Source organism: Mastomys coucha, unplaced genomic scaffold (genome assembly GCF_008632895.1).
Source record: "Mastomys coucha isolate ucsf_1 unplaced genomic scaffold, UCSF_Mcou_1 pScaffold1, whole genome shotgun sequence".
Lineage (NCBI taxonomy): Eukaryota > Metazoa > Chordata > Mammalia > Rodentia > Muridae > Mastomys > Mastomys coucha.
This window is the reverse complement of record NW_022196891.1, coordinates 79,407,505-79,423,757: the sequence shown is the minus strand read 5'-3', so window position 1 is coordinate 79,423,757 and position 16,253 is coordinate 79,407,505. Positions and strand designations below refer to the sequence as shown.

Below are 16,253 nucleotides of genomic sequence, written 5' to 3'. Positions count from 1 at the left end.
CAGTCAGTCCACCAAGGCAGGGTGTGCTGTAAGAGACTGAAATGCAGTCAGTCCACCAAGGTAGGGTGTGCTGGAAGAGACTGAAATGCAGTCAGTCCACCAGGACAGGAGGTGCTGGAAGAGACTGAAAATGCAGTCAGTCCACCTCTACTCATTAAGAGTGAAAAAAAAACATATAGTTCAAGAAGGAAGTAGTTAAAAACAGAACCTGTGGTACTCTGATTATTTTATTTACTGGGACATTCTGTGGAAATTCATGAGTATACTATAAAGTACATGCTCGTTAATTTATGAAAACTACTTCCATTTCTCTTGATTTGAGAAAGTCTAAAAACCAGTAATTGCTCTGCTTTTTTGACTAAAAGGGAGTTTTCAAGGCAAACCTTGCATCTTAGCACTACTCAATGCACAACAAAAGAAAGGAATAAAGTTAAATTAATATCTATATGAAATATCAACAAAGATAACGGTTTTTTAAAATGTGTTACTCATACCCATACTTTCCAAAAATTAAAACAATCATTACAATTATTTGAGAGATTTTAAGATAAACATTTCTTCAAGTCACGTTATTATACCTATCAGGGAACTTAGAACAAATTTTGTGCAATAAATAAGTAAGTAATTATGATAGCTAGCCTCAGAAGCAAGCATTATACTCAATATATAATTTTAATAGCATTTTTTAATGCTGTTTGACTCAAATAAAATAACCTAAGTAATTTATCACAGTTTCTCTCTTAAGAAAAGCATTGTGCTACAGTATAAATAATTGCTTTCTTTTGTCTCAGGGAAAAATATTCAGCTAACTTTTATTTATAGGCAGTTATATAGTTAGAGTAAAAAGCAAAAGTTTTACAAATAATTTCAAGCGCATTGTGGGTCACAGTCATAGTTAAACAGGGAAGTGGAAACCTCCCAAGAGCAGGCTGAAAGTCACCTGCTTTATACCAGTCTAAGCACTGTGTGGCACAGGTGACTGCAACAATGTGCAAACAGTTCCTCTGTCTTACTTAACACTTTCATTTCTCATATTACAGACACACCGAAACTGCATAATGCACTACTGGGAGACTATTTAATAATTCACCCACTGTTGCACACAGCAAGACATTTGAACTGCGAGATGGAGAGCCAAAATTCAACTTATTGGAACTCAAAATGTATACAGTAATGTAAATACAGAACAAAATAAAAACATGGCGCAAATGTCAATTAAAGTGTATTTTTAAAAGAAGGCTTAGGGGGAAAACTCTATATTTAAAATAAAATTATGGGGGCTAGCGAGATGGCTCAGTGGGTAAGAGCACTGACTGCTCTTCCAAAGGTCCTGAGTTCGGATCCCAGCAACCACCCCTAATGAGATCAGATGCCCTCTTCTGGTGCATCTGAAGACAGCTGCAGTAAATTACACCGGAGCGAGGGGGCCGGCAAAGGTCCTGAGTTCAATTCCCAGCAGCCACACACATGATGGCTCACGGCCATCTGTACAGCTACAGTGTACTCATACACATAAAATAAATAAAATAAATCTTTAAAATAAAATTACAAATACCAATGATACTGAAACACACGTAAGCCAGCCTGGTCTGGTTGACTCAGGTTTGTGCTCTAGGCTCTGCCGCTAGGTGTGTGGCCTGACAAGCGACTTAACTCTAAGTCTCAGCACTTCTCATCTGTAAAGATGGCAAACTAAGTCAATTCTGGCCCCTAACACTAATCATTTCCAATGTTCAGGTACCATGTGGATACTTGGATTAAAATAACAGCAAATAATAAAACTGGGAAGTTACACTGTCCACTAATTAAGACGTTATCTACATTCTTACTCCCAAGTAAACTGTCCTTAACTTTCCTTTAAAAATTCCAGCTCGCTGAGAAAGAGAGAGTGGTCCTCTCACCTGTGGCTCCCCAGCCTGAATGCAGACTCACCTGCACCCTGCAGGCAGAGCCACACCTCAGTGTCTAAGGCACCAGCAGCCCCCAAGCTTCCACTTGCTGTATTACCTCTGCCCTTTCTGTGCTGTATCAGCTCAGGCCACAGCTATCAGTCACGAAGCCTTTACCACCCCATTCTTTTATGTCCTCCAAGTCTGCCTTCATTTTGGACCTTGAAACTCAAGAGATCAACTAAGTTCTATGGCCAAGCTGTTTCTAAATCAGGCTCATTTTCAGGGTCTAACCTGAAAAGGTTCTACATCTGAAATTTCATATTTCATCACTCTACTTTTGATCACTCATTTTCCCCCTCACTACATCCATTTGTTAATCTAATTCTGAGGTGCATCACTGGATACAATCTACCCTCTCCCCATAAACCTGCCCTATCTTCCACCCTACCCCTGTGATGGTGGCTAGTGTTAACTACTAACCTGACTATTCTGGTCGTGCCTGTGTGAAAGCACCTTGATCAGGTTAATTAAAGCTTGACACCGCCTTAACTGGGCACTGCTCACTATGAGTGGCCCGTCCCCTAGGTTAACAGCCTGAGCTGTGTATAAGGGAGAAGTGACCTAAGCACAAGTACTCATCGCTCCAGCTCCTGACTGTGGATGTGAGGTGACTAAGTTCCTACCAGTTCCTTCCAGACACACTGTATGGACCCTGACCTGTAAGCGAGAACAAAGCTTCCCTTCCCCACAGTGCTCTGTCAAGGTATTTTGTCACAGCAATAGGAAACATCACTAAGACACCCATCTGGCTTAGATGTCACCTTGCACACACTTTCACACCTCTGACTCCCACCAACCTTAGGTCAGTCTGTCTCCTAGCACAACCTCCTGAGCTGCAGAGCACCACTAGAGGAAAACCACCGCCTTCACGTCTCTCATCAGACATGTCTCACATCAGCCTAGTAATGTGACATAATGTGTCCAACATCCTAGTCCTCCAGGATGCATGCGCTCCTCTTCCTAACAGCCCAACCTGTCCACCCACCTCATCACTTCCACACGTCTCTCTCCACCCCAGGAAATTCCATGCTTTCAGATGGGAAACACCTCAACCTACACCACAAGATGCCCAGAGCTAAGTGTATCTTTCTTTCCTGTTAATGTCAGGAGACCCAGATTCCTTCTTTTCTCTCAGAGGAGAACCTAGGGGGTGGAGAATGGCATTTCCGGGACCATGCTGCACTGAGTAAACATTCCTCCTCTCCATTTCAGCTTCTTCTCTGACTCCTTCCTACCACTCTAGGAAACTATTGCCAGGCTCTGGCTTCTTCAAGCAAACCACGTCTCTTTTTCTCCACTGTCAGTTCCATCTTGACTAAGGAACCCACCCTCTTGCTCTAATGTTCCAGCTTCCCTTCACCTCGCCAATGCCCCAGCTTCTCCTCCTATGCCTCTCCCTGGCTATTACAGTGGACAAAGCAAAACGCTCAAACACTAGTTATGATTCACAGAATATTATATACCAATGTCCCTACTTGGAGGCCGTTCATGACGAAGAAAGAAGCGAACTTCGTTCCTTTGACTTCCAAACCGCTGAAGAACATCAAACATCCGTTCATTATCAGCAACTGGGCGTTCTAAAAAGAAAAAAATTATATTAGATACAGGTGAAAGAAAGACAAGTACTCCCTTGATGGAATCTATGTTACAGACACAGGAAGCACTTGGTATTTCACGTATTTTTTTTCCCGTCAAAAGAACTAAAAAAATGAAATATCACTGATTTTCTTCACAATCAGTGTCAAGCCAGTATAAAGCAATAGAAATACTGGGTCTGTGCCAGTTGCTAGGGTCCTAAGAGCCTAATTCAGTGGCTCCTTAGGCCACTGTCCATAGGCATGCCATTTAACTTCTGAGGGTTTCAAAGCTTTGTGCAATCTAGATAGCCAGAGACCCACTCTCACTGATATTAATGTCCGGTGAGTCCTTAAACACATGAAGAAAAAAATTAAAATTAAATGGTCTCAGCTCAAGTTTTAATTCAGTTTTAATACAGGTTATTTCCTTTTGTGAGTGGGAGTGAGGTATACAGATGTATGCACATGTAGCACATGTGCCCATCGACACACATGCCTGAAGCTAACATCAGGATGTCTTCCTCTACCACTTGCCATTTTCCTTATTTTCTGAAACAGGGCCTCCTCACTGAATTTGATTTTTGCCATTTCTGCTAGACTGGATGCCAATGAGTCCCTGGGATGTCCTTGCCTGTAGCCTGGACCCTGGTCAGTAGGGTTATAAAGCTCACAGCGATAGCCAACTACATGATTGCTGGGGATGAGACTGAAGTCCATGCTACACACAGCAATCACATTCACTCAGACAACTTCTCAGGCCCAGTATTTATAAACTAGCTGTTTGTAAAAAATGTTAAGAGCCAAACATTCATTTGCAAACAGAAGAATATTTCAATGGGATGATTATCTGGCCCTGTTGCAGTTAAGGCTTCCAGCTTTCAAAACTTTTCTAGAAACAAAAAGGACACAGCTAAATGCTCCAATAACTGAAAAGAGCTTTAGTAGAAACAATGTATCCTGAGTTACAAAGAAAAAAAAAACTAACAAATAATTGCCTACTTCAGGAAAGAAAGCTGAATTGAAAAACCCTTATATTAGTTAAGAAGGGAAGCGCATAAGCTCAGAGCTCTCAATGACATCACTATAATTTGTATAAGAATGTTGAAATGGCCTATGAAAACTATACACTTATCTGTAATCAGACACCATCTCTCAGTGCCTTAAATAAACAACATGGACAGAGACAGGGCAGCCAGGTATTCAGCAGCCAATTTTGTGACTTGCCCCTGAACTTAATCTGCTTGGTTGGAACAAACACCATGCAGCCCTGGTTCTCCTTCCAGGAACAATGATGATATAACCACTTTCCACAAACCACACAATTCTACAGGGCCCCCCACAAAAGGGGATAAAATTCTGAAATAAAATACCCACTTCTCCCCTAACCACTACAAACCTGGGAGGGGAGTAGAGGGGAGAATGGGTAGGGGCACTCATCTTTGTCCCTGGTACCCTTTCCTCTGGCAGATGGAGCACAGCAGTCTACACCTTGCTGTTGCTGTCCTCACAGCACTGTAATAGGAACGTGCTGACACCTGCTTCTTCTCCTGCATTGTGAGGTATCTGAAAGCAGGAAATTTCCATCTCTGCATCCCTCAAAATCTAGTACACTGGCATCCAAGAAATGTTCTCCAAGCAAATGCATGAGCAGGCAGAAAAGATATGAAAAAGGAAGGAGGGAGGGAACAAGGGAATGAGGGGAAGGAGGGAGTGAGGGGAAGGAGGGAGCGAGGGGAAGGAGGGAGGAGGGAGCGAGGGGAAGGAGGGAGCGAGGGGAAGGAGGGAGTGAGGGGAAGGAGGGAGCGAGGGGAAGGAGGGAGTGAGGGGAAGGAGGGAGCGAGGGGAAGGAGGGAGCGAGGGGAAGATGAGAGTGAACCAACAGAACACACTTAAAGCTTTGGGGTGAGAATGGCTTTCTTTTTTTGGTTTTGTTTTCTTCAGTTCTGGGGGTGACAGGTCAAGTACTAATAAGCATTCTGCTTCTGGAGTGTGGCTACAATGTGACCAGCTCCCCCAAGCTCCTCTTGCTGTGATGTCCCCACCATAACAGATGACAACCTGAACTATAGTTCAGAAGTTGCTTCAAACTATTTTATCATAGCAACAGAAAACTAAGATAATCCCCAACATCAGAGAAGGAAAGCACCAGATCCCTAACTAAGGAAAGCACCAGATCCCTAAGTAAGGAACACACCAGATCCCTAAGGAAAGCACAGATCCCTAAGGAAAGCACAGATCCCTAACTAAGGAACGCACAGATCCCTAACTAAGGAAAGCATCAGATCCCTAACTAAGGAAAGCACAGATCCCTAACTAAGGAAAGCTTTTTGTTGCTAGTGGTAGTTTGGTGTTTCTTGTTTGCTTGTTTGTTTGGCTGGCTGGTTGATTGGCTGGTTGATTGGCTGGTTGATTGGCTGGTTGATTGGCTGGTTGATTGGCTGGTTGATTGGCTTGTTGGTTGGCTGGTTGATTGGCTTGTTGGTTGGCTGGTTGGTTGGTTGGCTGGCTAGTTGGTTGGTTGGCTGGCTGGTTTTTTGAGACAGGGCTTCCCTGTGTAGCCCTGTCTGCCCTAGATCCACCTATCTGTGCCTCCCAGATGTTGGATTAAAGGTGGGTACCACCAATGCCCAGCAAGGAAAACATAAACATACAAAAATAAACAAACAAAATTCTGAGTACCAAGCACTTGACAGTACCCATATCCCAAAGCTTCCATCCAACACACTTGTCACCTGTCTCTGTTCAATGGCTTCCTTCTGTTGCAGAAAAGAACTTTTGTTCCTGCTCACCAAAAGTTGAGCAAGAACCTGACCTTCTAAGGTGCAGGCTCTCCTGCTATCTGTAGGGAACAAGAGCGCCCTGCCCCATCACAGTACCAATCCTAGAACCCAAAAGAAACAGAAGATAGCAGGGCTCAAACAGAAAGCCAGGTCCATACCAGAGCCACACCACACTTCAGCCAGATGGCAGTCGCTCTCTCCAGGCTCTTTGCACAGATCCACCACGTCTCTGCATATTGTCTCGGGGGTGACAGGAACTTCTGTGAAGTGCTGCTCACTGTTACTGAGGTAAACTGTCAGGAACATCTGAAACAGAGGGAAACCATTACTTGTCTTCTTGTCTGCCCAGGTGGTGTTCCCCTTAGATCCTTGCCCTGAAACAGAGTGGAGCTGGGGCAGACCGGAAGCACCTGGTCCTCATCCTTCCCCAGGTAACACCACAGGATAGCCACAGGCAGCCCTCAGAAGGAAGGGAGAAGCAAATCTTTTTCTGCCAGTTTCATTTGTACTGTTTGTTTAGCAAAAACTGAGCTAGATCAAGACATCAAACAGATCTTTTCATGAATCCTTTCACAGGTGTTTAGAGACTGTCATACATGCCCAATGTGGTAGAACATACCTGTAGTCCAAGCTACTCAGGAAGCTGAAGCAGGAGGATTGTTTAGTTCATGAGTTCTGGGCTACAATGTGCTATACTAATCAGACACTATACTTAGTGTCTGCACTAAGTAAGGCTTCAGTATGATGACCTCAGGAGTGGATGTCACACACACAATTATGGATGCACTTCTCTTTAAAAGGAAATATAAGAACAGTACAGATTCTGATGGTGGGGAACAAGAACCAAGAGCCAGAACACAGAAGGAAACCTTATTTTTATATCACATGTATGCATCAACTACTCCAGAAACCTTCAACTGAAATGTTTCAAACCCTAACCCTACTCTAGAGTATGTGACTAAGTGGAAATTAGCAAGCATATCAAAACCTACAAGAGCCTACATGTAAATCCACTCCAACAGATAATTAAAACTCACTGTAAATCTTTCTCCTAGTAAAAATAAACATCTTAAAAAGCACCGCTACCAAAAAATTCACATTTCCATGCCTATCAAATTATTTAAAATTTTTGCTAATTCCAGAAGCTGAAGAATCGAACAAGCAGCAAACCAGTGACGACTACAACTCTGTCCTTTCAATCCACCAACACCTGCTCCAAGGGAGTCGGTGCACAGCGGTGAGTGACACCTGATAAAAGGTAGCCACTTCCATGCTGAATGAAGGAGTGCAGAGACTATGGGAACTTGTGGGAACTTGACAAACAAACACCAGGTTATTGTCTTTTAAAATAACCAAATGAGACTATGCTGACCACTGAGAAAGTGTGGGGTTTATAACCACACACACACACACACACACACACACACACACACACACACACACACACACACAAAGCAGACTGTGTTGGATCTACACTCTGGTCACAGTGACACAGTAGCATTACAGAGTTAGAGGGTTTGCCAAAAGTCACTTGACCTCCCTTGCAGGCTGAAACTCCTCTGGCCTCCATCCCAGTGAGAAAGTTGCCTCGCCTCCTTGTGAAAGGGCAGCACTGAGGAGGACAATGACAGAAACCAACTCAGACATCACACTGGGGACCAGAAGATTTAGAGACTGGGCTCTGCCCCTCAGTGCTAAAGCCCATTTCCTTGGGGTCCTTCACCTTCCCTTTTTTGCAAAGGTGTCCCCTAACTCATATAAACACCTATCACATACAAAGTAATCCAGAAACATTAAAGTGGATTCTGTAAAAACAGTAAGTAAATCATATAAAAGCAGCTAAAATGCTGTCAAGATTCCTAGCATGAACCGAGTGCATTCAAGCTAACTACTGCACTCTGATAACTGCACCACACGAGGTGTGGCTGACTCCTAAAGCCTCAACTTAGCCAACAAGGCTGCAGAGCATGTGTAAGCTCCTTACACAGAGAGCCATGACCACACTGGAAAAAATAAAGATTAACCAAGCCCAGAGAATGCTACTCTGTTGCTGCTGGGCCAGAATACCCAGCATACTTAACCACAGTCTCAAGTAAAACTGTTCCATATTCCTCACCCACGCTCAACTTTCTCTGAAGTTTAAAGCTTCAACAGAACTGTCTTCTCTGTAAGTTAATACCAGACAGAACACTTACTAAACACACTGCATCAGCGAATGAACACGGCTATACAACAGACCTCTGTACACGTCTGTCCTGCCTGTGCTCTCACAGGCATTATCCGAAGACTTACAGCAACTCTCAGACAACAGAACAGGGGTTATCTTCTCTATCGATGAAGAAAAAGGCTCGGCAGTGATCTCCTTGGCTACTGAAACAAGGTCAGAGTACAGCTTCTTCTGAGCTAGCCTTTACTCTTCAAGATGTCTGTGCTTTTGGCAGAGAAACATTAGGAAGTCCTCTACTTAGCCAGACACCTCAAGTTTATCAGCAATCTAGCCTTTGCTTTCTTTTTATTTTTTTATTTTTAAATTTTACTGCATTATAATGAGAAAAGGTACATGATTTCAATTTATCTGAATTTGTTAACATTTAAAAATGTATTTTAAGTAAATAGAATTAAATCACATTCTTGTTTCCCTTTTGTACCCAACTCCTCCCAGAGACTCCCCCTTCAATACCTACAATATCTTTTTTGTCATATTCTTTAAAATTTATAAAATATTATAACAATAAAATGAGTATTATAAAAGTCATTTGATATAAAACAACAATCAGTTTAACAGTCTTATGTAGATGTTTGCCTATGGCAATACTGAAAATACATACATTTTTCTCAATATAAATTTAAATATCTCTAAGAGTATTAACTGTATATTTCAAAATAATATATCACTATTAATATTTTCTTAAATGAACATAAATATATAAAGTGTATTTGTTTGTCTGTTTGTTTTGTATTTAGTAGAGCTTAAAATCTTGGCTCTTACTGTGGTAACTTGATACAAAACTTACAAACATCAAGCAAAGCAGTCAGTCTCACTCTTTGTTGTTCTCTTACAAGCCCCCTCACAATTTAATTGTCTATATTTATTTTGGGTATATAAATACTTTTAAATATGTAAGCTGTTCTGAAAGCCATAGTATAGTATAAAAACATGAAATAAACAATATGACTAATAGAGAGGCTGAGGTAGGAGAAGTAAGATCTCAAGACCATTATGTTGTACACAGCAAGACACTGTCACGTACAAACAAGCTGAAAGTCTATATGGATTGTATAATATTGGACCTATTTCTCCAATTACCAAATTAGAGAGACCATTGGATGACAATTAATAAATGTCTAATTCCTCATAATTTTGGATTTCAATCGATTAGGATATGGTGGTAATATTAAATTTCATATTAAGACATTAAGAAAAAGTAATTGTTACTTCTTGTTGTTTTTGTTGTAAGAGGTGGAACTAGGTTTGTGTGGATTTGTTGAAAGATTATTTTCTTGCTTCTTCTAGGGTGTAGTTTTGCTCCTTATGCTGGAGTTTTGCATCTATTATCCTTTGTAGTATACAGCAAGCTAGTCTCACATATAGTATACAGCAAGCTGGTCTTTTTTTTTTTTTAAGATTTATTTATTTATTATTGTACATAAGTACACTGTAGCTGTCTTTGGACACTCCAGAAGAGGGAGTCAGATCTTGTTACGGATGGTAGTGAGCCACCATGTGGTTGCTGGGATTTGAACTCAGGACCTTTAGAAGAGCAGTCGGGGCTCTTAACCACTGAGCCATCTCTCCAGCCCCCAGCAAGCTGGTCTTGCATATAGTATACAGCAAGACACAGGGAGGAACTCAAGCTGGCTCCCTCTCCTGTTCCCCACTGTGCAACCCCAAGGAGAGGCAGATGGCTGGGAGCTCTGGTGCACACACAGAAATCACCCTCCTAAAGAGCAAGGTGAGACGGAGGAGGGAACTGTGGGGAACAAAATACCAGCTGAAGCGCCGAGCTCCTCCCTACAGTGCTGGGAGGGCCCTTAGGCAGCCACATCTGAAAGAAATGAGGCACAAGTCAGCTAAGGCTGAGAAAGCATGCCACACACAACAAAGGCCCAGCGAGGGAACAAACTGGTCATATTTGTGGAAGGTGAGGTCTCTGTGGAGAAGAGGAAGAAGAAAAGATTACAGGAGCAAGCGGAAACTAGCATGCACGCATTTTTGGGCAGGGGTTCTAAAATGTGGCAAGGACAGGGGCAGATGGACACAGATTGCTGGCCCACCCTGACAGGAGATGTGGAAGGACAGGGGCAGCTGGACACAGACTTCTGGCCCACCCTGACAGGAGATGTGGAAGGACAGGAGCAGCTGAACACAGACTGCTGGCCCACCCTGACAGATGGGGCAAAGAGACTGAGACTCCATTTCTAGCAAGTCCAGGATGGTACACACAACTGGTCTAGAAACCTACCAAGAACCATTGTAAAAGGTCAACAACAACAACAACAACAATAATAATAATAGATCCATGGTCACCAAGGACCTTGGGAAGATAGACAGTGCTTCCTCCTCCTCTTTGAAGACATGAGAGCAAAATGACAAAATGAAAGCACCACACCTTTGAAATGCTCTTTGAAGATTATGTCAAGCATTTCCTTATATTCATAATCATAAGGATTCCCTCAAGTTATAAAGGTTAAATATCACTTCAAATCTCTAAACTTAAAACCTAGCCATGGTGGATTTTAATATGAAAAGCTAAAATTATATTTCAAATGCTACAGAGAGAGAAATGCAGCCTTGTTTTCAATAATTATCAATTCTTTTCTCCTTCCTTTCCCTGACTAAAAAAACGGCAGCCAATTAAACTACCTGGGACGCTGCTGTGAGAGCCATGGCCAGGCAGGCACTGCTACCTCCCTTTAGTTTTGTTTTACAAGCATGTTCCTGTAAAGGAGCCAAGCAGTCTCAAAACGACAGTTTAATTCCCACAAATAAAGCAGAAACAAAATGAAGCAGTTTTTGTTTTGTTTGGATCAAGTGATTCTGAATGACCATGATGAAAAATCAGACATCTTAAAGTCAGATATGGTAGCATTCACACTTGGAAACTGAGGCAGGAGAATTTTCATTTCCAAGTAATGATGAAACTAACAACCATAAAGTATCACTTTTATTCATGCATATTATTACTCTCACACATCTCTGCTATGAGATGAAAGACATACTTAATAGTACATTTTTGGAATAACCATGCTACCTCAACTTTATTCAAGAACCAACTGAAACAATCAATAAACACATTTTTAACACTCACAATATTACAATGGAATGAAAATTACCATAAACAATGAAGAGCTTGAGCATGTGACAACACAAACCTTAAAAAAAACACCTTGAGCGGCACAAGCCAGACACAAAGGCCACACAGCTTAGGATTCCACTTCTTTAAAGATTCACTTTAGTTTTCATTTTATTTTTTATGCAATTAGTGTTTGCTTATGTATATATATATATATGTGTGTGTGTGTGTGTGTGTGTGCACTGTGTGTGTTTTTGTCTGTGTGTGTATGTGTGTTTGTGTGCATGCACACATATACACATGAGCACACATGAGCACACATTTCTCTATCCACATGAATGGAGGTGTCTGCTAAGGTCAAAGACATTGGATTCCCTGCAATCTGAGTTACAGATGGTTATGAGTCACTCTGGGTGTTAGCCTGGGCTATGATATTTGTAAAGCTTACAATTTTTCACTTTTAATAATTGGAAGACTCTGTGACTCTGCTATGGAACCAAAAAAGAAAAAGAAAAAAAGGCTGGGCACACCTTTAATCCCAGCACTTGGGTGGCAGAGGCAGGTGGATCTCTAAGCTTAAAGCCAATCTGGTCTACAAAACAAGCTCCAGGACAGCTAGAGCTACACAAAGGAAACCCTGTCTCAAACAAAACAACAAAAACAAACAAACAAAAAAGTAAACCAATATCACAAGTTATAAAGTAGCTGTATTTCATAACCTTATTCCTGGAATTCATCCCCAAAAGAAGTGGCTGGAATGAAAGAAGTCTAAGTGCCTGAAGATTTTCAGTACAGTGTTACATCCATAAACAACGAAGGAAAACTACCCAGCAACACGGAAGAATTCAGTAAAATACAAATGCGAAGGGACTGTGCCCCAGCTACAAGTACTGTCACTATGAACAGAGAATGAGGAAAGTGTTAAGAGACATAAGCCAGACACACACACACACACACACACACACACACACACACACTCACCTACCTACCTATAATACAAACCAGCCTGGGATACAAAGTGAAATAAACCCTGACTCAAAACCAAAATAAAATAAGATATACAAATAACTGACTAACATGGAAACACAGAAATAATATCAGAGAAGCACACATTAATTTCCCTTAAATTAAAATAAAGTCAATGTTAAATTTTTAAAAATAATTTACAGCTTGAAAGCATGCCTAGTATGATTATTGCTTGTTTTTGCCTCTTTCAATGATCAGATCAATCTCAGAGGGGAAAACACGAAAGAAAAGATAAAATGCACCCTCCAGCACATGGCACAGTACTTTGTGCCAAAGCCATGTCTATAAAGAACTTCCAGAGACACAAGGAAACGGATAACATTTGGTCAAAAAGAACAGGTCACAGCCCATTGTGCTAGTCCATGCAGTTACTGTAATTAATGTTATGTCACCAACATAAGAATGCTTCATTCTCAAAGAGAAGTTAGTGCAGGTGGAAGGAGGAGCACCCTTTCCAAGAAGTCACACACAACACTGGCTAGGGCACTGCACGAAGCTCACTTTGAGTCAGAGGGTTAAGTTTATTTACTTGAAACTATGTATGTATGTATGCATGCATGCATGCATGCATGCATGTATTCATATGTATGCACATATCGCTGTATGCTCAGAAGTCAAAGACAACCTGCAGCTATTGGTTTCTCTTCCCACACCATGGTTCCTTGGGATCAAACTCAGGCTGCCAGCAGGGTGACAAGGACCTTTACTCACTGAGCCACCACTGCAGCCCTATTCATTTGGTTTCTAAAGCCATGTGAAGTCACAGAGGAAGAAAACTGGATTGTGGATCTAAGATGTTTGTTGTAACGAACAGGAAGGCTGACCACCACACCTTCAGAGTTGCCATTTGCAAAATCTCTCACTTACCCTAGGCTTACCTGGAGGAAAAAAGGCATACAAGGAGAAAAACTTGCCCTTCAAAGAAAAATGAACCATCTCTAAAAAGAAGAAAAATCCTTCTCAAAATCCCCAACACATAAGAAACTTCCCACAAAGCTGCGAGGTTACTAAGCTAGTGGTAGATTTAGAGGAAAGCTGACGGGTTTTCTATGCTTCTGTGAAGAACAAATATGAATTGTCCCTCCAGTTTTATATTTTGTTGGACTTATTCAAAGCAATAGACTGCTTTCTGGGAATAATACCACAAAGTTCCTTTTTACCTGGCCATGCAAAAGTAACCTTTCCAAACACTTTGACCCAGTAAGGATTGTCTATGTGTGCATTCGTGTGTGTGTGTGTGTGTGTGTGTGTGTGTGTGTGTGTGTGTGCATGTGAGCGCACTCGCGGGAGAGTGCACACAGAGGAGTCACATAGAGGTCTAAGCTGACATCAAGTGTCTTCTTCTATTGTTCTTCAGCTTACATTTTGAGACAAGGTCTGTCACTGACACAGAACTGACCAACTGGCTAGATTAGCTGCCAGTGAGCCTCCTACCTTCACCCCTGAAGCCATCTAGCAGCCCCCCACTACTGGGCTACAATCATGTATGGCCACGCCTGGCTTTCATGTGGATGCTGAGGATCCGTATTCAAGTTCCATGCTTTCACAGCAAGCACTTTAGACAAGGACCAATCTTCCCAGCCCTCCAGAGATGACTTAAGAAATAACAGGGCCAATGAGATGCCTCAGTGGATAAGTTTTAACACAAGCCTGATGTCCTGAGTTTGAGCCCCAGAATGTACATACATAAAGCAGGAAAGGGAAAATTGTGTCCACAAATTTGTGTACGAGTCTGTGCATATACATGTGTGTGCCCATGTGTGTATCTGTCTATGTATCATACACATACAATAATATTGAATTTTTTTAAGTTTTATTGCATTATAATGAGAAAAGGTACATGATTTCAATTTATCTGAATTTGTTAACATTTAAAAACATATTTTAAGTAAACAGAATTAAATCATTCTTGTTTCCCTTTTGTACCCCAACTCCTCCTAGAGACCCCCCTTCAATACCTACAATATCTTTTTTGTCATATTCTTTAAAATTTTAAAAATATTGTAACAATAAAAATGAATATTATAAGAGTTGTTTGATATAAAACAACAATCAATTTAACAGTCTTATGTAGATGTTTGCCTATGGCAATACTGAAAATAAATACGTTTTTCTCAATATAAATTTAAATAACTCTAAAAGTATTAATACTTTTAGATTAAATACATCAAAATAATACATCACTACTAATATTTTTCTTAAATGAACATAAATATATAAAGTGTATTTGCTTGTTTGCTTGTTTTGTACTTAGTAGAGCTTAAAATCTTGGCTCTTACTGTGGTAACTTGATACAAGAGTTACAAACATCAAGCAAAGCAGTCAGTCTCACTCTTTGTTGTTCTCTTACAAGCCCCCTCCCAATTTGTCTATATTTCTTTTGGGTATATAAATACTTTTAAATATGTAAGCTGTTCTGAAAACCATAGTATAGTATAAAAACATGAAATAAACAATACTACTAATAGAGAGGCTGAGATAGGAGAAGCAAGATCTCAAGACCATTATGTTGTACACAGCAAGACACTGTCACGAACAAACAAGCTGAAAGTCTATATGGATTGTATAATATTGGACCTATTTCTCCAATTACCAAATTAGAGAGACCATTGGATGACATTTAATAAATGTTTAATTACTCATATTTTTGGATTTCAATCGATTAAGATATGTTGATGATATTAAATTTCATATTAAGATATTAAGAAAAAGTAATTGTTACTTCCTGTTGTTTTTGTTGTAAGAGGTGGAATTAGGTTTGTGTGGCTTTGATTTGTTTTGCTTTGTTTTTTTGAGACAGGGTTTCTCTGTGTAGCCCTGGCTGTCCTGGAACTCACTCTGTAGACCAGGCTGGCCTTGAACTCAGCAATCCGACTGCCTCCTCTGCCTCCCAAGTGCTGGGATCAAAGGTGTGCACCACCACCAACTGGTGGCTTTGTTGAAAGATTACTTCCTTGCTTCTTCTAGGGTGTAGTTTTGCGCCTTATGTTGATGTTTTTCATCTATTATCCTTTGTAGGGCTGGATTTGTGGAAAGATACTGTGTAAATTTTGTTTTGTCATGGAATATCTTGTTTTATCCACTAAGGTAATTGAGAGTTTTGCTGGGTATATAATAGCCTGGGCTGGCATTTGTGTTCTTGTAGGGTCTGTATGACATCTGCCCAGGATCTTCTAGCTTTCATAGTCTCTGGTGAAAAGTCTGGTGTAATTCTGATAGGCCTGCCTTTATATGTTACTTGACCTTTTTCCCTTACTGTTTTTAAAATTCTTTCTTTGTTTAGTGCATTTGGTGTTTTTATTATTATGTGATGGGAGGAATTTCTTTTCTGGTTCAGTCTATTTGGAGTTCTATAGGCTTCTTGTATGTTCATGGGCATCTCTTTCTTTAGATCAGCAAAGTTTTCTTCTATAGTTTTGTTGAAGATATTTATTGGCCCATTACCTTGGGAGTCTTCACTCTCTTCTATACCTATTATCCTTAGGTTTGGTCTTCTCGTTGCATCCTGGATGTTTTGTGTTAGGAGATTTTTGCTTTTTGTGTTTTCTTTGACTGCTGTGTCAATGTTTTCTATGGTGTCTTCTAACCCTGAGATTCTCTCTTCTATCTCTTGCATTCTGTTGG

The 16,253-nt window shown here is 40.9% G+C and overlaps 1 protein-coding gene across 5 annotated transcripts in view; it reads right to left on the bottom strand.

The window, feature by feature from the left end:
* The window catches only part of Tp53bp2 (tumor protein p53 binding protein 2), a 60,130-nt gene that overhangs the window by 28,297 nt on the left and 15,580 nt on the right, over positions 1 to 16,253 (bottom strand). For 4 of the 5 annotated variants that reach the window (XM_031337262.1, XM_031337271.1, XM_031337245.1 and 1 more), the window contains exons 2-3: positions 6,468 to 6,615; positions 3,416 to 3,529 (exon numbers count right to left, since the gene is read on the bottom strand). In XM_031337262.1, coding sequence (XP_031193122.1) covers positions 3,416 to 3,529; positions 6,468 to 6,615 — 262 coding nt within the window. The remainder of the gene's footprint in view (positions 1 to 3,415; positions 3,530 to 6,467; positions 6,616 to 16,253) is intronic. The other variant, XM_031337253.1, reaches the window with a different exon arrangement.